The 22,660-nt window shown below is 43.2% G+C and overlaps 2 protein-coding genes across 3 annotated transcripts in view; both read left to right on the forward strand.

Moving 5' to 3' along the window:
- Positions 1-9,809, forward strand: part of fbxo28 (F-box protein 28) — a 29,146-nt gene extending 19,337 nt beyond the window's left edge. Inside the window, exons 4-5 of the mRNA XM_036130685.1 lie at positions 4,664-4,859; positions 7,111-9,809. Of these exons, the coding sequence (XP_035986578.1) occupies positions 4,664-4,859; positions 7,111-7,607 (693 nt within the window). The 3' untranslated portion in view covers positions 7,608-9,809. The remainder of the gene's footprint in view (positions 1-4,663; positions 4,860-7,110) is intronic.
- Positions 9,810-12,886: 3,077 nt separating this feature from the next.
- degs1 (delta(4)-desaturase, sphingolipid 1) lies at positions 12,887-21,795 on the forward strand. Of its 2 annotated transcripts, none has more exons than XM_012850351.3 (3): positions 12,887-13,092; positions 18,041-18,783; positions 18,915-21,795. In XM_012850351.3, exons 1-3 carry the CDS (start codon positions 13,011-13,013, stop codon positions 19,059-19,061), a joined length of 972 nt encoding a protein of 323 aa, XP_012705805.1. In that variant the 5' UTR covers positions 12,887-13,010; the 3' UTR covers positions 19,062-21,795. The 2 variants fall into 2 exon arrangements, with proteins under 2 accessions (XP_012705805.1, XP_021165099.1); XM_021309424.2 differs by lacking the exon at positions 12,887-13,092 and adding an exon at positions 14,694-14,717.
- The last annotated feature ends 865 nt before the right edge of the window (positions 21,796-22,660 follow it).

Raw genomic sequence — 22,660 nt, forward strand, 5'->3', positions numbered from 1 at the left:
CTCCGGTCCTCGAGAGACGGTGTCCTAAAACCTTTAGATGTGTCCCTGGTCTGACACGCCTGAGTTAAATAATCAGTTAATTAGCAGGACTCTGAAGAACCTGACTGCATACTGAGGAGCTAATTGTGCTATTTGATTCAGGTGTGTGGGGCCAGGGACACCTCTAAAAGTTTCAGGACACCGGCTCTCGAGGACAGGAGTTGGCCACCTCTGCACCACATCTTTAACTGTAACCAATTAGATTGTCATCACATGAGGGGGGACCTCTTAGCTGAATCGTGTCATCGTGTATCCTCATGAACATGAATCCCTAACAGTCTGAAGCAACATGTGGGGGAGGGGAGGCTTGGCACTGCTTTATTCTTAGATAAATGTCTCATTAAACTGTCTTTCATATGTAGGAATGTTAAAACGGATAAATTGGTCATTTATGAACCTGTATCTCTTAAGGTGCGTTCTCATTGGGTCACTTTTGCTTGCTGTCGCTCGCCTGAAAGTATGACCGGCCATTCCCAGTAGGGGTGGGCAATAAATCGAATATACTCGATGTATCTCGACTGTTCCTCCACGTGATGGTTAAAATGACTTCATTGCGACCATCGAGTGTAAATTTTCATGGCAAGATTGAGCCACTGTATTTAATTCACTGTGAGTTTAGTTTTTCCCACTTGCTGTGAACGCATCACTCACTCCTCCTCCAAACCAGAAAGCTCTCTGGTGCACACACACACACACACACACGACGAACCCGTGCGCTTATTTACATTGACTAGACGGCGAGAACTATGGCGACAGCGGGCATTTCAGGCAGTGGTTTGGATTTCACAAGAAGGAGGTCGAACAAAATGCGGTAATTTGCAAAACATGCCGTAACACCATTGCCACAAAAGGTAGCAGTAGCACAAATTTGTTCCACCTAAAAAGTCATCCAGTGTGAAATGAAGACTGTTGTAAACTCTGTGTGTCACCCCCCCCCCCCCCCCCCCACACACACACACACACACTGAAGGAAACTTCAATTAAACCAGCCGTAAAACTGTTGAAACTGGCGTCTTCTTTTGCTAAATCCCATATGACAGAAAAAAAAGTTTCTTTAATATTTCCCAGCACCTAAAGAGCAACGAAAATATTTTTGAGATGCTCTGAATATGTAGCTGCAACTGGTCAGTTGATTTTATAGTCTCAATACAAGCCTTTGTTTTCGGGATTTTCACATTTTTATTATACAAATTTTTATGTCTTAAGCACAAAAGAGCAGCTTTAATTTCAGGTTTATTTTGTGTCAGATTTTTCTTTGGTGTTCCTTTTGGCCGCTGGGATGTTCTGTTTTTTGACCACGAAAGAGCTCTAATGTGACAATATTGTAATTTATGAAAAGCTTCTATGTGCAGCTGTGGTTATTTGAACATACATATTATTTGAACAGTATGAAGAACACAGTGCTAGACCATCACACCCATCTACATGAACATAGCGTATTGTGTTTGTGTCCAATCAAGGCAGAACTGCTTTTAACCTCCTCCATCCTGCGCTCGGCACTAAACCTTCTTTCAGCCTGACTTCTGCCTTTGGGGCCCCAGCAGTGAATCAGTGACCCTCTTGAGGAAATCTGCTCTGGAGCATGTTGTGAGTTCAGTGGTGGTTACCATGGTGATGCATCCAGTTTGAAATGAAAGCCAGCTTTGTGAGACTGACAACCTGAGGCTCAACGTACCTTGTTAAGTTATTTCTAGTACAGCCCTGTGGCGAGTGTTTGCTGCAGAACCCAGCCAGCACCGCTCTTCTGTGGGGGCTCAGGGCACACACCGAGATCCCCTTGATGACCCTTTTTAAAGCCTTTTCACAACCACAGTTTGTTTATTTTGGTCCAAATCAGGTGATATGTTGAACTTGTAACTCTTTTGGGTGGTACGGTTTCTTTTCACACTCTGAAAACTTAAGAGTGAGCAAAAAGCTCTCTGTAGAAACCACAAGAACGATCAGTCTGTTTATTAGTCAAATGTGTTTCTGAGCTAGAAGAAAACATGTGGAATTTAGTCATGTCTTTGTGCTTTTTTTGGGGAAAAGATACGGCATCTGGTCTGAAACGTAGGGTGAAGAATATTTGAAAAGGGCGTTTTTGAAAGTTGCATGGGGCTTTAAGAAAAAAGCCTCTATTAAACTCAGACATAGACAGATTTTCTTGTCATCCAGCTGCACATACACAGTTTACATTTGAGCGAAATTTCATTGTAAGGCTCTGAGTAAAAAGGGAAGACAAGATAAACATTCTAAACATAAGTATGTTAGTTGTCAGGAATGCAAACCAAAAATGACATTTAATATGTACAAAAAAGTTATGTGTACGACAATTTAAATAGTGCAGCAGGATGTATGGCAACAACGAACAGATAATGGTGGAGATAGTACAGTTAGTTAGTTACTAGTTTGTATGTATGGGAGGCAGGGGGGGAGGGGTTAATGGGAGTTTAAAATCAGCTTCCCCTACTGCAGTGGTTTTCAATAGGTGAGGCGCGCCTCCCTTGGGGGGGCGCCAAAGAGTCACAGGGGAGGCGCGAGAAGACAGAAGAAGACAGCGCTGCCGCTCAGCGCTGTGAAACTGTTTAGCGATATTTTTGCCTTCTGTCTGAGTGCGCAGGAAGCAATCGAGCGCAGCGAGACAACTCTCAACGCTCAAAACTGGTCTGGCGTGTGCTTAACTCTGAAAAACTCTTCTCATCCTTCTTTCCTCGCGCTAAGTTCCATCTCATTCCACGCTCATTCCACGCTCAACAACAGCTGTACACTCGCTCGGCTGTTTCTGCTCTGCGACTTCAAAAACTGTCCTCTCCACCAGCCAATCACAGAGTATGGCTTGCAAATACTGCATTCAAATGGATTAAATCAAAATGATGTAAAATTAGAGTTACTAAGTGAGGTGTGAAAAATATTTGTGTCTTTTTTCTTCCCAGCTTCTGGGAGGTGATGCAAAAGTTTATTCTGATCATAATCATTGTTATCATTATTTAAAGAGCACTTTAACACGAGGTAAAACAAAGTGCCAAACATCAGAAATACATCAGATAAGAGATGATAATAATAAAATGCTTGGTTGTTAAAATAGCAATAGGTTTAAATTGACGTCTCCTGTTGACGTGACAGTTCAGTTTGACATTGGTGTCTGTGTAGTTCAGTTTGTCAGTTTATGAATTTGCTCTAATGACAGTTCAACTTTAAAAATAGGCCCGCTGTCTGTGATGTAAAAGTAGCATGTAAAATGGAAATATTTGGATGGATGGATTTTATGAATAGGCCTGTTTTTATGGATGTACTTTGTTAAAATAAATACAATAAAAAAAACATGTGTTGGGCTATTAGATGTTTGTGAAACACAGGATTCCAGGAACACAAAAGAAAGATGCATTTGCTGCAGGGACCTGTGTGGGGTAGGTTTGTGGTTTCGGGGGGTGGGGGCACGTGGTTATCTTTACCTATTCCAAGGGGAGGCTAACATTCAATGAATTTGAAACCCCTGCCCTACTGTATTTTAAGGCTGCCAGGCTTATAATACAGTGGGGGAAACCCTGAGCAGTCTGATGACATGTGGAAGATGCGTCTTGCCAGACGGCAGCAGGGTAAACAGTCCGTGATGGGGTGGGAGGAGTCCTTTATGATTGTCTGAGCCCTGGTCAGGCAGTGTTTGCAAGCAGTGTCATGGATGGAGGGAAGCACTGTTAAATGGTTTAGTCTACCACTTCCCACAAAGCAGTTCAAACATGTATACAGGAAGGTGTTTGGATCAAGCTTTGATTGTTATTATTATCCCTTTATTTAACCAGGGAAGACCCATTGAGATTTAAAATCTCATTTACAAGTGGATCCTGGACATAAACAGACCTAAAATACATCACACATAAGATTTTTCCTATTTTGCGGTGTTCAGCTGGTAGCTGTATCGGGTCACAGTCGCACCATAAACTAAAAATGCCTTTGAGTTTGTTTGGAACTTTGCCAAGCGTTGTTTTGGTCCGCACCGTAGTTTGCTGTGTTCTGCACCAAGGAACCAGACTGGAAGAGAAAAAAACCAGAGTTGTTTTAAACAGACAGACACCCTCAGACTTCCTGTTACCAGCACAGTTCAGGAGAAACCGCAGTCCGAGCAGGGCAGTTCAGAAATATATTTTAACAATGATTTTAACTCCCAGTCAAAGTAACATTCAAATAAATGAACGCAGCCTTCTCTCTCCCGACTAGTATTATACATGTTATATAAGTTCATGAAAGTTGTACTATTATGGCATTTGAGAGCCAAAACTCAGGGTTTAAAGGAGATTATTAATTCATTAATGTAATTTTACTGTCTTACTGTTGCACTACTATTATACATGTTCTAATTTCACGAATGTTGCTCTATTTTGGCCTTTGAGAGCCAAAAGTTTATTCAACTATTGTCACCCATTCCAGGTAGGCAATAAAAAGTTCTACTACCCTAAGTAGTATGCAGTTCTTCATATATACACACACATCAATTTCAAACAGATGGTATTGGTATCGGCCAATACTGCACAGCCAGGTATCGGGTATCGGGGCTAAAAAATGGCATCGGCGCAACACTAGTATTAATACAAATCTTCCACTCTGACCTGTAATGAAATGTATTTTGCTGTCGGCTTTGTCTTGTTAGGTGATAGATGAAATTTACCGCGTGCTGCGCTACGTGAACTCCACCAGAGCTCCTCAGCGAGCTCACGAGGTCCTCCAGGAGCTGAGGGATATCTCCTCCATGGCCATGGAGTACTTTGACGAAAAGATCGTCCCCATCCTGAAGAAGAAGCTGCCGGGGACTGATCTGTCTGGACGTCTCATCGGTTCCGCACCAGGTCATTTTCCTTTGGTTACTCATAAAAAGCTGTTCAACTGAAACCGAAACTGGTTTGAAACAGCCTCCTTTAAGGAGCTCCATGTATTCCATCTCTGGGCATCTGATTGAGGAACCAGAAGGTAGATATTTCTCCCCAACATGGAAGGCTACCTGGCTTAAGGTGTCGCTCATTCATTCTACACCAAAAGATGCAAAGCCGTTGTGGCCATACAGGGCTTTACAAAATCGCTCCACCCTTTAACGGTGGTCATGTGATGTCATGTTGTATTGTGTCAGATGACATTAAAGATGCCAGGGGTTGTATGTGACAGACCAACACCAAGCCTTCATGAAGTGGAAGGAACAGCAGGCAAGGTTTTCCAAATGTTTTACAGTTAAAGAGTAAATGAGTGTGATGTGCATATGAATTCAACCCCTGTTCCTTTAATACCCCCAGATAAAGTCAGGTCCAACCAATGGCCTTCAGAGGTCCCCTAGTCAGTAAACACAGTCCCGTCTTGTGTTGTAGAATCAGAGTCTAACTACAGCTGCTCTGGTTCTGACCACAGAGGTTCTTCAGAGAACAACCAGCATCATGGACACCCAGGGACCCAGCGGACAGGTCATGGAGAAAGTTTTGGTCTCGGTTTAAAGCAGGGTTAGGTTCCTACGACAATATCCTAAGCTTTGAACATCTCCCAGAGTTCTGTTCAGTCCATCATCTGAACCAGGACCAGACAAGCAGCCAAGAGGTCCATGGTAACAGTGGAGGAGCTGCAATGATCCACAGCGCAGGTGGTGGAAACTGTCCACTGGACGAATATTTTCTCATACTAAAAATCTGGACTCTGTGGAAGAAAGCTAGAGGATGGTGGTAGGTGATTAAAACAATAATCTTTTTAGCAACCTCAGCATTAGTGTTAACATTATTATTATTGTTAGTATAAGTAGTTGTAATAGTCATAGTTTTTTAACAATCAGGGAGGAGACTGTAGGAGGGTTAAGAGTTTTAACTTTGAACTTGGATCATTTCATACATACATGAGAAGGTTTGCTGTGAGAAAAGAGAGACATAAACCCACATGTGATATTTGGCTGCGCAACCAAAGTAAACTGATACAGAGGGTGTGAGTCCTCCAAAGCTGATAAACTGGTGTCAAGTTGAGCAGAAAAACCAGACCTTCCAGACGAGCACTAGCTTTCTGCTAAATGCTAACGTGCTTAGATAGCATTAGCTGCTAACTAGCTACAAACTGCCTGGTGCAAAAACAAAACATCTTCCAGAAGAGTAATGAAGTCAGAGTTTTGCTGGTTCAAATAGCTGTGCTGTTTCTTGAACTGTTGTCTGCCCCTGTCTGCAGCGGCCTGTCTAAGACAGGGAAGTTAGAAAAGGTCTGAGGTTTTAAGAGTTACCCAAACAGTAAGGCCAGCTATTCCGTGGTATTTATTGAAATGAATAACCATTTCATCCCAGGTCATTTATGAAGCTAAAAGGAAACAGAAGCATAAGGGCATTGAGCTGCACACAGAGCATGGGCCTCACATTTGATCCCTTGATCTCACTGATTTGGCAGATTGTCACCATCTCATACCGTCATAGGGCCACTCCTAAAATAAATCTGTAAGAAGTTTTTTGTTTAGTTTGTTGTAACCCATGCAGGGGACACAACAAACACGTAGAAGACGTTGCTCCGATTTTGGCTTATAAACAGATCACAATGTGTGCTGGAACTCTCTAAACATCAGCCAGAGATACAATGGATGATTTAGATAATAAAGCTTCAGATTCAAGGGTTAGAATGGCACTGTCAAAGTCCAGACTTAAATCCAGCGGAGAATGTGTGGCAGCACTGATCTTCACAGATGCTCTCCCTCCAATCTGATTGAGCTTGAGCTTTGTTATAAGGAAGAGATGGCAACAATGTCAGGCTGTAGATGTCCAAAGCTGGTGGAGAGACGTACAACACCGGACCTGCAGCCAGAGGGACTTCTTCAAATTGTCAACTGAACAGAAATCTGGAAAACCTTTCAAATTTTTATTTTCTAAAAAATCTTGGAAGCATGTGTAGTTTTCCTTCCACTTCACAGACGGACTGCTTTGTGTTGCTCCGTCTCATAAGATTTAATGCAGTTTCTGATTTGTAATGTGGAGAAAAGGAAGAGGGGGACCTTAATGAACCTGAAATCGTTCTGTTTTTTTTTTTTCCTTCTTTCAAGAGGATTTATTGTTTGTGAAACTGCGATTCTGATTGGCTGTCCTGTTCCCTCAGTGGCTGGGCCATCTACCTCCTTGACCACCATGTCCCTGTTGGCTAAGAACACACCCTCTCGCTCTGAGATGACCAAGGTGCAGCAGCAGGTGAAGGTGAACGGGGCATCGATGACGGTCCTGCGGCGAGAGATGCAGGAGATCCGGGTGAAGCAGCTGGAGCAACAGAAGCAGCTGCAGGACCAGGAGCAGAAGCTGCTGGAGCAGAGCCAGGTGATCGGCGAGCAGAACGCCCGCCTCGCCGAGCTGGAGCACAAGCTCCGGGAACTCATGGACAGCAGTGCCGCCGCCATGGGGGATTCCAGGTCCCCCCCAACGGTCTCCTCCACTGCGCCCGCCGTGGCTTCTGGCGCCGCCAGCACATCTGCTTCTTTGCTGGCAGGCGGTAGCGTGGCCCCACAGGGAGGAACGGAGACGGAGAACGGCTCATCGCTGAAGCGCAGCAGAAAGAGCTCAGACCTCCCACGACAATCCAAACGGCTCCGCAGCAGGAAATGACTCGCTCTCTCATGTAAATGATGCAATCGCTCTCCAGTTAGACTGACCACACTCTGTATCCCACGCCCCACATCCGCCCCCACCACTCACCATGCATCACGTGTGCTGTCTCACTCACACCGCCATGCAAACACCTCTTGCGGTGTGGGAGTTTTGACCAGTGTTCTGATGTCCACAGCCGCAGCACTGAAGCCAGGACTTTGCACAGCATTGACAGGGTCAACATTAGGATGTCACTCACAGAACTGTTGAAAGCTGCTGGTAATCAGTAGTTTCTCTCTGTCTGCAGGTAAACATCATTGCAACAAAAATTGCTCCATTTTACACCGAGAACTAGGCAGCAGTGGCAGGTCCAGATAAACCTTTATTAAGGTGGAGGGAGCTTGTAACAGGGCCTGTGTGGGATGTTCATTCCTGCTAAAACAGAAAACTAGAAAGTTCTTGGTTTTACCATTAAGTCACATTACAGTTTATGAAAGTCCGGCACAATAATGCTGACTTTCAGACCACATGATCCTCAGCTTTAGTTATATGAGAGATGTTTTATCCAGTCTTTGTAGATAAATCCCATAATTCATATTGCAGTGTCCTTTCCTGTAGGCATGGGCCGGTTACCAATATCAGATGTAGCAGCGTTATATGATTTCCTTTTCCATGGGGCATCAGAGAAAGCATTAATCAGAGTCTCCAGCTCAAAGGGGTATAGACTAATGCAGAGCTACCCGTTCCCCACATGTAGCTGCACGCCGACCGAAAGTTGGCTGAAAGTTGGCCTTTTTCTAGTCTAAACACAAATGTAGCTGTCTGAAAGCGTTTCTGGTTTTGAAATCCACGGACAGCTATCATGCGATGGAGCGCCGCCTCTTATTTGTGTTAAGGTAACAGCTTTTAAACTGTAAAGAACATGACCAGCAGCCAAAAGCTGAATCCCAACTTGAGCAGATAGCCTGACTAATTAACCAGGTAATATCAGCTTATTACACTCGTTGTCATTCCGTGAAGACGAGAACAGCGAAAAGCTTCAAGATTCTGCACAATAAGCATGTTTACTTGAAAACTGCTACAAAATCCCTTAAGAGCTGATTTACTAACGAGTTAGATAAAAGCGCAGAGTGGTATTCATTTTTGTTTGACATATTCCTTTGGATAATGTGGAACTGGTGTTTTTTAGAGATGATCACACCGACCCATGCCTACTTTGATCCAGAGCTAACATTAGATCAGGTCAGACAGCTCAGCACGCTTATCATGTATGTAACGCAAGTCTGAGCGCAGGGTTTAAAGCTCTCAACGTTAAAGCAAGGAGTTCCGAATCTGAAGGATAAGGTGGAGGTGGCGTTCTTGGCCTCAGTCAGCCACACTGGCAAGGTTCCCATCCAGGAACACTTTAATGCTCAGCATCATGTGGCTGAGCCCTGTCCAACTGTTGCTCTACCTGTCCTGTTCACACAGGATTTCATGGTGTAATCATAGATGGATTCCAGACGCAGTATCCATTTCAGGGGCCCAGTTTCTTCTTTAAAGGGCATTGTTTCCTGAAAAGGTTCAAGATGTCTGGTTGCATCCTAAAAAAAACACACAAGTGAAATAAAACCTACCTGAAAGAAGAGAGACGAGTAGAACCAGTAGAAGAACTGTGTTTTGACCCTAAAAAGCATGTTATTTTTGTACCTACTTTAAAATTCTAGTTCAAATTCTGGCCTTGCACAATGACAAGAAGGTCTGACTGGGTTGCAGTGATCTTAGAGGGCAGTTGGAAATGCGCTGTATAGCATTAGATGGTGAGAAACGTTTTCTCTGTCAGGGCTCTGCTGCTCTCCTGTACAAACTCTCCTTTAGCCTGGAGTTGCTAGTTTCGCTGTGAAATCATTGTGTGGCTACTGTGCTTTCTTTCTTTGAAGCATTTCTGTCGTTTGGATGACCTGAACCACTCGTGGCATGACTCTTTGGAAATGCTCTTGTGTGTATTATAGTAACACTGGGCTGCAGAAAATGCAATGTAATCTAGTGGCTTAATGAGAGAAGTTGTACTGTAATCTTTATGTACTTTAAGATGTAGATTGTCAATTATTTCATGTTTGTAAACAAAGAAACCTATCTTTTAATTTGGCCTGTTCAGGCCCATCTATGAAGTTTTGTTGCACATATTACTGTTACAATGTATAAACCAAACCTATTAAATATCAACAGCTGATACGCTCAGGCTTTGTTTTGTCTCGTTAAAACTTAAAATCTTCATATCCACCCACTGAGAAAGAACAGTCCAGTTTGGACACTGCCACTGATTTGCCTTGCAAGGAGCTGGCACCAGAGGATGTAGGGTGGATCTAAAAAATATCTTGGTCCTGTTGAAGTGCCAGGTATTTGTTTTTCCCATTATGAATCTGCTCCAGACTTTTTCCAGAAACTTCTGCAGTGGCCTGATGTCTCGGTCTACAAGGGTATCAGAAGAATTCCTCATCATGTGTACACAGAGTGATGCGAACAAAAAACTGAATGCTCTGGCTCAGGAAGTCTGACGCTGGGCTTAAGAGCAGGAATGCCGCTGTCCTGTTGGACTTAAAGTGGAACAACGTAAACTGAAATACATCATCGTCCTAAATTTATCTGGATACAGCCAATCTCACTGTGTTTTTGATCAAATATACAAAAACGTGCCGTATTCCATGCACGCTTGGTTTCTTCACCCGCTATGTCCAAGCAGCATGCAGCTTGGACATAGCAGGACCGTGAGGGTTCATTAGAGGACAAAAACACCAGGACAGCGAAGACCAAGCCAGCGGTGCAGCCTCTGAGGGCAGAGAAAGTGGATCTCCAAACTGAGGGTTTGAGGCACTCTTGTCATGGTGATCACCTTATAGTCTTAATCTCTAACATCTCTTGAGTTCAGAGGGAAGATGCCATTTATCTCATCATGCAGAGGAATGTGTTTCCTGATAAACTGCCACGATCTTATGGCAAGCCAATTAAACATTTAATGCAAAATATACACCTTTCTCTAATTTGCATTCTATATAGCAATATTATAATTTACTACTTTATAGTCAAATTACAGATCTCCATAACAGCATTGCAGTACTAAGAACAAGATATCTGAAAAATCCCAGGAACGTTTAGGTGGCCATCTTAACATTTAATAAGACAGGATGTGAATTTCCATTCAGCCACTTTTGTCTTATTTTAGATGGCCAACATGAAAAAAAAAATCCACATATCTCTAGTATAATTTTGGAAATCCCAAAATACATTTTAACTAGTAAGAATAATATCTAGAAAGTCTATTGTTCATGTTCTGACTTATCAAACAAAAAACCTTTAGACATTATATTTACAATTAATTTATGTGCATTGATAACACATTTAATTATAAATAATCTGGTCACTATGGTCACCTGAGAAAATAAGTTGTTTATGTGAAAAAAATGTTTTCTTTTATCAACAAATATTTGTTTGGTTGGAAAATCTGCTGAGTAGGCCTTTTTCAGTAGGTCCTGGCAGCTGGTTCCTACTCAGTGTGCAGGTATGTGTCCGGGTTAGCTGTAACATGAAGCTATAGCCTACAAAGAGCACACACAGAAAGACAGAAGGTCATATGATACTTTGCCATCTGAGAAAACAACAGACACGCTTTATTTGACAGGAATTCACTGGCTTCTGTTCTCCCTTCCTATTTCTTCTATATTGAATGGATGTCAATGTTTACAGTAGAATGTTGCAGGGGCTTCGTGTACCTGGAATAGTTTAGGGTTTTCAATTGAATAAAATACTGTATTCATATCAGAGGACTTCTAGAGAAACGATAAGGAGCATTCTGCTGCTTCCAAGATCATTTTATGGTTTTATTACTCAGACCAACAGTAAAAGCTGTTCAGAACTGCAACAGTTGAGATTTGGAATATAATAATCAGGAGAAGTTCTGCTGTTGTAAAACAGAGAAGCAGAACTGTGTGGTTTGGCTATACCAAGCACAGAGGCGACTCATGCGGGTAGCTTTGTGAAGCATGTTGCAAATGGGAAATTACTAGAACCGGAGCAGAGACAGTGAAAAGCTAGAGAGAGTCCAATAGAGGAGAATAGGGAAGCAGACAGAAGAGCTTGTTAATCGGAAAGTGTTCAAATATTAAAGGATGTGTAGGATTTCTATTACCAGGGTGTTTTCAGATTGACATGCATGTACATGGGTACAAAGAGGTTCCTGTTTAAACCTTGCAGGGTCCAGGGGGTAGCCCGTATGTCTAGGTGTTAATGGACAAGAGTACTCGCACTAATCAATATACTCTTTATTAAGCCCACATTTCTGTATTAAAAATGTTCTGATTGGTCTGGTGTGCTGCTCTAAACACAAATGTGTTTTCATTGGCTGTAAGCAGAAAATCATCCTAAGTAGCAGAAAAAAAAGGTTGAAAAAATCAGTATGCGTGGAATTAATCTATATAATGTGTTTTAGTTACTGAAATAGATAAACTGACTGTCTAAGTTGTACTCTGTCCATTTTGCTGCCGGAGCCTGGTGTGCTGTTATTAGTCTATAACATGTGAAACAGGAGCAACAGCTCCTTCCCCTTTGTTGAACACATTTGCAAGTGAAGCTGCAAGGCCACCAGACCCACTTTGTTGTTTGCCTGAGCTCCTGCTCCAAGGGAACAACACTAGCTGGGAGCTCTCACATTCACAAGAAAGCTAGAACAGCATATGCTCTTCCTCAGGAAACTTGGGTGGGGTAGGCCAGCCCAGGAATCATGGTTGGCTCCTACAGATGTGCTGTAGCAGGCACGTCATCACATACTGCACCTCAGCATGGCCCAGCCAGGTGTATGCATCACCCCCGTTCACTTTATCCATATAATGCACTCATGAAAGCCTTCTCTCTGTTGTTGTTCATGTGTAATAAACGTTTTTATCGTTGCACCACCGGGAAAAACCACCCGAGTTGTTCAGAATACTACTGATTCGGATTGAATGTTTTTGGGAAGTTAATTTAGCCCGAAACATTCAAAACGTCAAGGCCAATGTGTGCTGTGCTGCTGACACTTCCTGCTTATGTTTATGTAACTTCTTTTTTTTTTTTTTTTTTTTTACTGTAAATGTTTATTAAACTCTGTGTAAAGATAAGCGTGACTAAAGGGACACATACCGTGATTAAAAGTTGTAATACTGTTAATAAAACCAGATATTAGAAACTGACTTTGCCGTTTTAAAGCATCGCGTACACGCAGAGACTGTCGCTGTCGGCAGACTCATATGTCTCCAGTAAGAATGCTCGTTGGGTAACGCGCACCAAGTGACGTAGGCAGGGGCGGGGCCTCGGACTTGACTTGTGCACGGCCACATCCAGTAGTCACTTCCTTCTGGCTTTTTACGTCGCTGCTGCAGTTAGGGGCCGCTGCTGACAACGTGAGCTAATATGGGGAACCGAGTGGGCCGAGAGGACTATGAATGGGTCTACACGGACCAGCCGCACGCCGACAGGAGGAAGGAGATTCTGGGTGAGCTAGCTTCTGCGTTAGCAGGTTTCCATGCAACTCAGTGGAATGTCCGGCTGAAATAAATCTGCTTTTAAAAGTCATAGAAATGCGCACATTGCTTATGTGGTTTATTTGTGCGCGAAGCCCGAAAAGCGGGCTTTCTGTCGCGGATAGAGAAAGCTAACGGTCCCGTTTCCCGCGGGTTAGTCAACAGCTTTGGTTGGCTTAAACAGTGGTTAACGGTTAACGCCCTTAGGGCCGACCATGGAGCTGCTACCAGCTGCATCTTCCCCAGCTTATATAAACATGGCGGCGCAGTAAGGCCGTTTTGTTTAATGTACGCCAGTCTGGAACAAACGTGCCTTTTCCACGGTGAGCTGCTGCAAGAGGTCAGGGCGCCACTCCTTAAAAAGTAAGAGATGATCACAGTAAGGTATTTTGTTACAGCCTGGCCGTAGGCAAGGCAAATTTATTTATATAGCCAATTCAGTACACAGACAATGCAAAGTGCTTTACATGATTAAAATACAGGATATAAAGCAGAAAAAAAAGTAAGTTGGAAAACGCAGTTGGATTAAAAGAAATTGCATTTGAATGTTTAACTAGTGCAGTCGAAGGCAGTCCTAAACAAATGAGTTTTTAGTCTTGATTTAAAGGAACTTAGGCTTTCAGCATTTTTACAGTTTTCTGGAAGTTTGTTCCAGATAAGTGGGGCATAGGAACTAAATGCTGCTTCCCTGTGTTTAGTTCTGGTTCTAGGTGTGCAGAGTAGGCTGGAGCCAGAAGACCTGAGTGGTCTGGAGGGTTGACACACTGATAACAAGTCTGTGATGTATTTAGGTGCTAAGCCATTCTGATCGAGGAGTCGACTCGATCATTAAATTCATGTAACCATGTTTCTGTTAAAAACATAACATGAAGATTGTTAATAATGAGGTAATTAATTAAAAGGGATTTTCCTGACAGAAATCTAATGTTTAATAAACCCAGTTTATATGACTTAGTGGCTCTGCAGCCTTTGGAAATTGCTGGTTTAGAAATAGAATTTCAGAATGGCTATGTGGAGAGGATGTCAGCTGTAGACCAATCTTAAAGACTTTGTTCATGTTGTGAGAAAAATCCAGAAAAGGAACATCTGGACTTTGTGGAGAGGAGGGGGAGATTGTTGCAGTCTGGACCGGTGTTTAGTGGGGATTGAGGTTCTTGGTCCTCTCTGTCCTTCTGAGATCTGGGATGAATTCTCTTGTAGTTCTGACGTAGCCTCTTTCTGTGTCATCTTTCTGGCCATCTTTATCTTGGCTTGTTCGGGCTGTACTGGGCTTATCATTTGTTTTGGCACTGGATGAACTTTGTTTTAGGACAAAGCTGATTGTGCATGGTTCACAGAAATAGAAGATGTTTGAAATCAGCCGTTTTGCACCTGACCTATTTAGATGTAAACCATTGTTGCTGAATAGATGTCTCCTCTCCTAAAAGATGCTAAAGTGGTCTATGAAGGTTACAGTTGTTTGTTTGCATGTTTTTTTCAGCCATTTGTTAAGCATCAGAAGTCTGGAAAAAATCTCATCTCCACAATTAACGGACACCTGAAGGCCGCTGAGAAACACCTTGACATTAAGGCCATCAACTAAGTTCGACAGACAAATGTAATCCTCTTTAAATACTTCTGATTTTCTTATCCGGGTGATGTCGCCCAGGGCAGCTTGTATTATGAGTTTTTCCAAGGTCGGGCATTCTTTCAAAATCCTTGGAAGGATTTCTGATACATCAGACACCAGGGTATTGTTAAAAGGGCTATAAATCAACACCTCTGTTTTTCTTGTTACAGAAATGTTTAATCCCATTCACAGAACTATTGCATAGTATCAGGGTCCTTGGCCCTGTGGCGTGTTTTTTTCTCTGATATCTTAGAACAGAAATCGTTGACATACCTCTGATTGATGTCAAGATCCTCCTGGGTCACATTTTGGAGCGGAGCGAATCTGTTTAGTAATGGAATTCCAGCATTTCCAGCAGGTTTACTCCTATCATTTGTTTTGAGAACAAACTGTTGTTGTTTCACTTGTCTTGGTACATCTCTCTGTAGTCTTGTAGGAGGCTGATCTAAGCTCAGTGTGGAGCGTGGGGCAGATAAAAGCTGGAATATGGGTCAGCTCGGGGCAGGCTGACCTATACGCGTCCGGTCCACATCAATGGATAAAATGGTTCAACTCCCGGGACCAAACAGTGCGATTCGGATGCAGTTTGGTCCACATTAAGGCCAGTGGACAGGGGTTCGGTTTGTAAGGCACCAGATGGCAGAAGAGCTGCCGTGTTCTCCAAAGTCCCCGGAGTTGTCTGTTTTCTGTGAGGATCCATGAAAACCCTTCCACTGAGAGGAGTGGCAGCTGCTGATCTGATATCCTCGTCCGATCAGATGGTCACCTGAAGAAGGAGCACTGAGCTGAAAGGGACGGAGCACTGAACAGATCACTAGCAGCACATTCATGGTTCTTACTTAAGACTTGAGCCATGCTGCCCAATAGATGATGAGGTTCAACTGTTGCTTAAGGTCACTTTGAATTCTATCCATGCCAGCTGTGGTTATAGTCAGAAGTCAGCAGCCAAAACGGTACTCAATCTGTCATTTTCTTTCTTCTTCTGTGGCTTATACAATTGCAGGCAGCTGTAATGTTCTGTCATCTGTGCATGAGCCAAAGACTCCCCGAGAGAAAAGTTTTGACAACAGAAATCGGGGCGTTTCAAACCGTTACACTCCAGAAGGTGTTTTCAAACATAAACGCTCTGTGTTCGGTGTGAAGAACAGTAAACCACAACCACACTGTTCTGTTTTCACCAGAAAATGGAACAGTTGTAAACAGGGCTTGAGATCCAGCAAGTACAACTCTTGTCCAATGCAGCCCCACCAGATGCATCATATCAAGTTTGCAGCAAGCAGGCATGTGGCAACAGTGGGAAGGAACCACTCCCTTTTTAAATGAAAGACGCCTTCAGCTCACTGTGGGCCACCCGAATGAAGGTTGAAAGGAAAGAAAGCAGAAACGATCAAAGAAACAAAAAGCTCATTAGTACCCCATACTTTGGGGTACACACACAGACTTAATAGCAACCAGTGGTGGGCACGGTCGAACGTATCTGCAAACAGATATGGCGGAGCCAACTTTTCATACATTGCATTATCGTTCAGGCTATGTTTAGTTAGTGCCTCCTTTATTACGTTTTGGTACCTTTTTTATTAAGTACGATACGAAGAACGTTCAAGTTATTCATCCCCCGTCTACGTCACTGTTAGGGATGGGTACTGAAACCTGGTATCAAAACGGCCCTGGGGCCACATCGGACGGTCCTCAACCTTCAGCCGCATAGGTCCTCTTAATGGTATTTTTAAGGTCTCATTCATTCATTCAGGGAGTCACCAAACCATTGATTTGCTGATCTTCTCTTTCTTAAGAAACACACTGAAGGGACGGAAGGGACGGAACATTCTGCCTTCACGTTCGCCTCGGCATCAACACTGTTGCCAACTATTTAGCAACTTTTCAGACCCTGCTAGCGACTTTTTTTTTCTTTCATTCAAAAGCAACAAGCAATGAATCTAGAGAATAGTTTCTCTATTTGAGACATTGGTAATAAGTAAAAGCAGTGATCGCTCTGAGTTAACGTCTCTTCAGTAAGCAGTAAGCAGTGAGTGCACCATGAGCCCTGCTCAAAAGCCCTGACAGTCAGTCAGCCTTGCCGTGCTGCTACAGCAAACCCTGCCTGAAGCCAGATTTGTCTGTTTCCCATTGAAAATTAGCAAAGGATTCACTAGACTACAACCGGGATGTAAAAATATTATAAACATAATCTTTAACGGGTAATAGTAATTTTGTTACGCAGACTTACTACACTACAGTAGCAATCATGGCTCCACAAAAAAACAACAACCATAATAGCTGTGCTGATTTCTTGGAAATGATGTGGTCTTAACATTGTCGGCTCCCACTGCTCAGCAACTTCTTAATAACAGAGAAGCTGGTGTTACATCGACTGCCTCCTATTGCTCAAAACAGAGACGCCCATATCTGTAGGATTTTCTTTTTCCATTCCTGTAAACAGTGCGCTGCTGTGACCCTAACCCTTTAATAGTGTAACCGCGCTTTCTGGGATCACAGCATTGGTGAAACCGATTATTTATTCTTTCCTAGGGCTGTCACAATAATCAATTAATAACACGATAAATTTCGATTACCTGATTAATTAAAATAGGCGCAATAATTTGCATGCTTGCTTTTTTTCACCCCTTGTTTCCCCCTCCTCTCTCCGAGACTGGATCACAAAAATGTTTCAGTACGATGCATCTGCATCTACTCGTCCCTCCCTTCTTGTTTCCTCAGAGTAAGAGGAATTAGATCTTGTTTTAGGTACATGCTTAAAGTATAGCATGAGAGCCTCGTGAGGGAGACCCAAAGAAATGGCAGTGAGAAATTAACTTATAATCTGCTACTTATCGTATGCTGTTTACAAGGTAGAGGTAATTGTTTCTCTCACAAGAACTGGTAACACTGGTTTCAGCCTACACACCGTTTTTCTAAATACTGCTGCCTGGGCACAGAAGGATAGAGTATTCTTCTCAAATGCTTCCACTGTTGTGTAAAAGTCAAAATTTAAGTCATTTCACCCTGAACTAAAACAGCTATCCCGTCATGCACCATGTGTGCGCGCAGCATCTTTTGTCTTAAGACGTCTGACACAGACTGTGTCAGAAGTCATAGGTTAGCAGCTGGTGTTAGCTTGCTCAAATTTCCTTATTTATCATCGGTTTAATGGTAGTGAGGGTAAGATTTTTGCAAAGCTAACCTTTTGGTTAGCAGTGCCTAACACTGAGTAAAACTCACATTCAGACGCCGGAAGTGAATGCTTTTTTACATGTAAAGGTTTTGGCATATGGCTCTACACTCAGTCTTCTTTTTCTTTTTTCCCCCTTCAGCTAAACATCCAGAAATCAAGTCATTGATGGGTCCAGACAGGAGGCTGAAATGGATTGTGTGCACGATGGTTGTGATACAGTTCTTAGCTTTCTACCTGGTCAAGGACTTGGACTGGAAGTGGGTTTTGTTTTGGACATATGCGTTTGGCAGCTGTATCAACCACTCCATGACCCTTGCCATTCACGAGATCTCGCACAATACTGCCTTTGGAAACAACAAAGCCTTGTGGAACCGCTACTTTGCCATGTTTGCCAACCTGCCCATCGGCTTGCCTTACTCTGCCTCCTTCAAACGCTACCACCTGGACCACCACCGCTACTTGGGGGGAGACGGCATTGATGTAGACATCCCAACAGAGTTTGAGGGCTGGTTCTTCTGTACACGCTTTCGCAAATTTATCTGGATTATTCTGCAGCCGTTGTTCTATGCCATCCGGCCCCTCTGCATCAACCCCAAGCCATTCAGCCAGCTGGAGTTGACAAATGTGGCAGTCCAGCTCACATTTAACTTCCTGCTGTACTGGATGTGGGGTGCAAAACCTGTGGTCTACATGCTAGCTGGCTCCATGCTGGGAATGGGCCTGCATCCCATCTCTGGCCACTTTATTGCTGAGCACTATATGTTCCTCAAGGGCCACGAAACCTACTCGTACTACGGCTGCCTCAACCTCCTCACCTTCAACGTGGGCTACCACAATGAGCACCATGACTTCCCCAGCATCCCCGGACGGAGGCTTCCTTTGGTAAGTACATGCCCTGGGTTACATGTATAGGCGCAGTAGTTCTGACATTTAACTGGAAAGCTGTAAAATGAAACGAACTGTCGCCTCATGGAAACATTTCTGTGCTAAACTGCCTTCTAATTTTTTTGCAGGTAAAGGAAATGGCGCCAGAGTACTATGATGAATTGCCTCAGTACACATCTTGGGTGAGGGTCCTTTATGACTTCATCATGGATGACACGCTGAGCCCTTACTCTCGGGTCAAGAGGAAGTTAAAGGGGGATGTCAAACAGGAGTAACATCTCTGAGAGCTTCTCCAGACCAAAGCTGCAGTAACCACATGACTGAGGCCTTCTCCCATTTCTGAACTTCTAACCCTTTTTACATATATTCTGCTCCCAGAGTCCAGGTGAATGTTGTTGTTGTTTTTCACAGATGGCGACAAAGAAAGAAAGAACAGACAGGTTGTGTTGAAGTGAGATTAAAAACGTTTGTTACTGAGATATTTACTTGGACTTGATGCAAGATGACCGGACCTGTGCTCAGAAACATTTGTTCTCTTAAAGACCATGGAGGTTTCTTTTGGCAGTGGGGTTGTGTTAAGTACTAATACGTGGCTGACATCTGAGCTGCATTGGACTGGATGTGTGCTTTTTTTTTTTTTTTTATTCTGATCAAGCTAAAGGGGAAATTGTTATAGTTAAATCACTGACACTTTAAACCTTGAGGAAACATCTGTCCGTGTCTGCCCTTCAAGGGTTTGTGTTGATTCTATTTTTGGCAATTGATTTGGACATAGCTTAGCTTCTTTTCTAATTAGTCATAACAGCATTGCTGCGGTTCTACTAGCTCTAATTGGACAGCTGGAGAAACGTATAAAAAGCTGCCGGACCAGTGGTTGCTGTGGTGATTTCCATCTCTTCTGGATATACAGCAACAAAGAATGGAAATTGAGCTTAAGGCAAAATTTGTAATGTACATAAGGTCCGGAACCACAGATGAGCAAATGTTGCATGGCATCTGTGGTGTTAATCGTGTAGGAGATAAGGCAGGTCAATGAGGCTCTGCCACACTATCTAGGTGAATAGATCTGTAAACGTTAAACTGCAGCTGTAAAAACACTATAAACCAATAATGCTGATTCAGTCAGCTGAAGTCCAACCGTCTGTAAGTTTCTAAAGAATAGCTGACCTGTTGATTCCCAAGGAAGCCTGAGTGTTTTTACCTCTGGGTTCTCTGAAATCAGCGGTGGCTGGGTTAACAAACCCCAACACATAAAGGAACCAAAAGCCCCCCCCCCCTCCCCCTCCCCAAGATTAGTAATAAGAAACAGAAGTGCCACATTCAAACATGGTTCATCGTCTCCAACCAGTCAGGAGTGGCTCAGCTGTCTCCTTGGCCACTTGGTTCTGTGTACCAGACCCACAGACATTTCTTGGTTTGAACTCGATCAGAAATGTTTAAGGTCCACTAACAGATCATTAAAAACTAGATATTGGCCCACATCCCACAACCCCACTTGTGAAAAGTACCACATGCAGCGTGCTCCAGGCTCTCATAAAGCTGTTAGAACAGTAGAACATTTTAAATGAATAAAATTGGCAATTATGAAGGGTTTGACCAGATTCAAATCCTAATAGGTCCGGAAACATCTTGATGATGTTGTTGAAAACTCTTAAATGTTAGAAAAAAATCTCACCACTGAACTAGAAGGTTTTCTTTAAGACTTTGCTTTAGTGCTGAGTCAGCTGATCTATGCTAACCCTGGCTGCAAACATTAAGGCCTCAGCGAAGCATCTTCCTGGTGTCCAAAGGTCCGTGTGTCTGTGATAAAGGACGGGTCTATGGGTTTGCACTGCACCGATGATGCCCTAGGAGTTCCAGATGTTATCTGACAAAGGTCTTCAGGTGGGTGGCTCCAGTTCCAGCAAACAAAGCATTCCACAAATTCATTTCATGCGTCTAGGCGTACTCCGGGGTGATGGCCTATAGGTCCGGAAGCATGCTCTGTATGCGTGAGATTTGCTGTGAAACCTCCTGAAGTGCACCGCTGCTTTGTGCAGCTTCTAGAAGCCTTTGCCACGCAACCCAAGTGGCTGACTTCCAGGCCGCCTTGTCCACTCTGTATCGAGCTGCTCGGATGAAGCAACCAAATGTCCTTTAGTCTAGGTCACAAATGTCTAGCACAAAGCATCGTTGTTGCTATGTTGAAGTGGGTGGGATGTGTGCATATGAACTGAGGTTACTGCGATGTATTGCTGTCACTGGAATCTTTGCCTGTTGCACATGATATCTCTTTTAACATTATTTTTAACTTTTCTCCTAAAGCTATAGCTACTAATGTCTTGTTCTGTGGTTTCTGTTCAAAGCTGTGGGATTTAGTGAAGCTGATGCCTGATCTTATGTTGTTGGTGCTCTGCTTGCTCAGTTCATTGATTTCACGTTCAGTATTGTGATTTTTTAATCCAAAGCAATAAAACAAATGCTAATTTTCCTACAGTGGAAATGGCTTCTCAGTTCATTTGTTCCTGCATAATACCAAGGCCCGTTTTCACAAATTCAAGACTAGTGAAAGTGAGAGAGCGACTCTGAGTAAGGAGACGACAGAAATGTTCATCTTAGTGAGGTGGTAGGCGATGCATCACACCAGCAAACTTGTAGATGGTCATTTAGGCTCTGGATACTGACATCATCTACAGCACAGTAAATACTTTCTCACCTCTTACAGCATATCTTGAGTTTGTAGAATTTTTTTTGCAACCTTTTCTGATTATCCTAAAATGTTTTGAGAGGATTGTAGTCTGTAAATAATATAAAAAATCTGTACTATATTGTTTTTACATTTCTCCACTTTTTATTAATTGAATATTTTTATTTATCAATTAAATTGCATCACTAGCGCCGCACCTTTAACCCATCAGGCCTCTAAAACAAATTTATTTTCCCTTACAGGGATGATAAAGTCTTTTAACTAATAGCTGCTGTGTGCATTTGTATTCAATTGCTTTCTTTAATAAAATCCAGTGAAACCTTTTTCCTGTCCAGCTGTGTGTAGCCTTTGTTTCAGAGGTTCTTTAGAGAACAACCAGCATCATGGCAACCCAGCAGACGGGTCAGGGAGGATGTTCTGGTCCAGTTTAAAGCGGGGTCAGGTTCTACAACATCCCAAGTTTTGAACATCTCCCAGAGTTCTGATCAATCCACCACCAGAACATGGAGAGCGGATGGACCTGCTGCTGACGTACCAGGATTTGGAGGTCCACCTAGACTGACAGGACAACTATTAGATCCAGATTTCCTGGTAGAGTAGCAAGATGAAAGCCATGTGGAAGAAGGCTCTCTGGTCAGATGAGACCAAAAGTGAGCATTTTAGTCTGGGTAACAAGCTGTTTAATGGCAAACTAACACGGCACATTACCACGGACACCGCATCGCCACTGTGAACCCTGGTGGTGCAAGTACTGGGTTGCTACAATGCTCCTCAGAGGCGATGGGGAGTAGAGTTAGTGAAAAACAGGAGAATCCTGGGGGGGGGAAAAATCAAGTAGGCTCTGCAGAAGACCTCAGAGTGGAGCGGAGGTTCCTTTCAGCAGGACAACCAGCCTAAACAGCCAGAGCTACAGTGAGATATTTGGATCAAAGCATTTTGATGTGTTACACTGGCTGTCATAGAAACCTATTCCTACACGCAAGACAAATGATTTCTAGAATCAGGAATTTGAGGGAAACAATTTCATCCAGCTACAGATACGTTGACATCAGTTCATCAGAGAAGCATTTTACAGAAGGCCAAGATGCAGTACTTCTGGTTTGTTTTTCATCTTATCACAGGTATTACTGTCACCAAGCTTTCATTCTCAGTCAGATGTGAATTCAGATCTTCAAGCTTGGCTCCAGG

The sequence above is a fragment of the Fundulus heteroclitus genome, unplaced genomic scaffold (genome assembly GCF_011125445.2).
Source record: "Fundulus heteroclitus isolate FHET01 unplaced genomic scaffold, MU-UCD_Fhet_4.1 scaffold_37, whole genome shotgun sequence".
NCBI lineage: Eukaryota > Metazoa > Chordata > Actinopteri > Cyprinodontiformes > Fundulidae > Fundulus > Fundulus heteroclitus.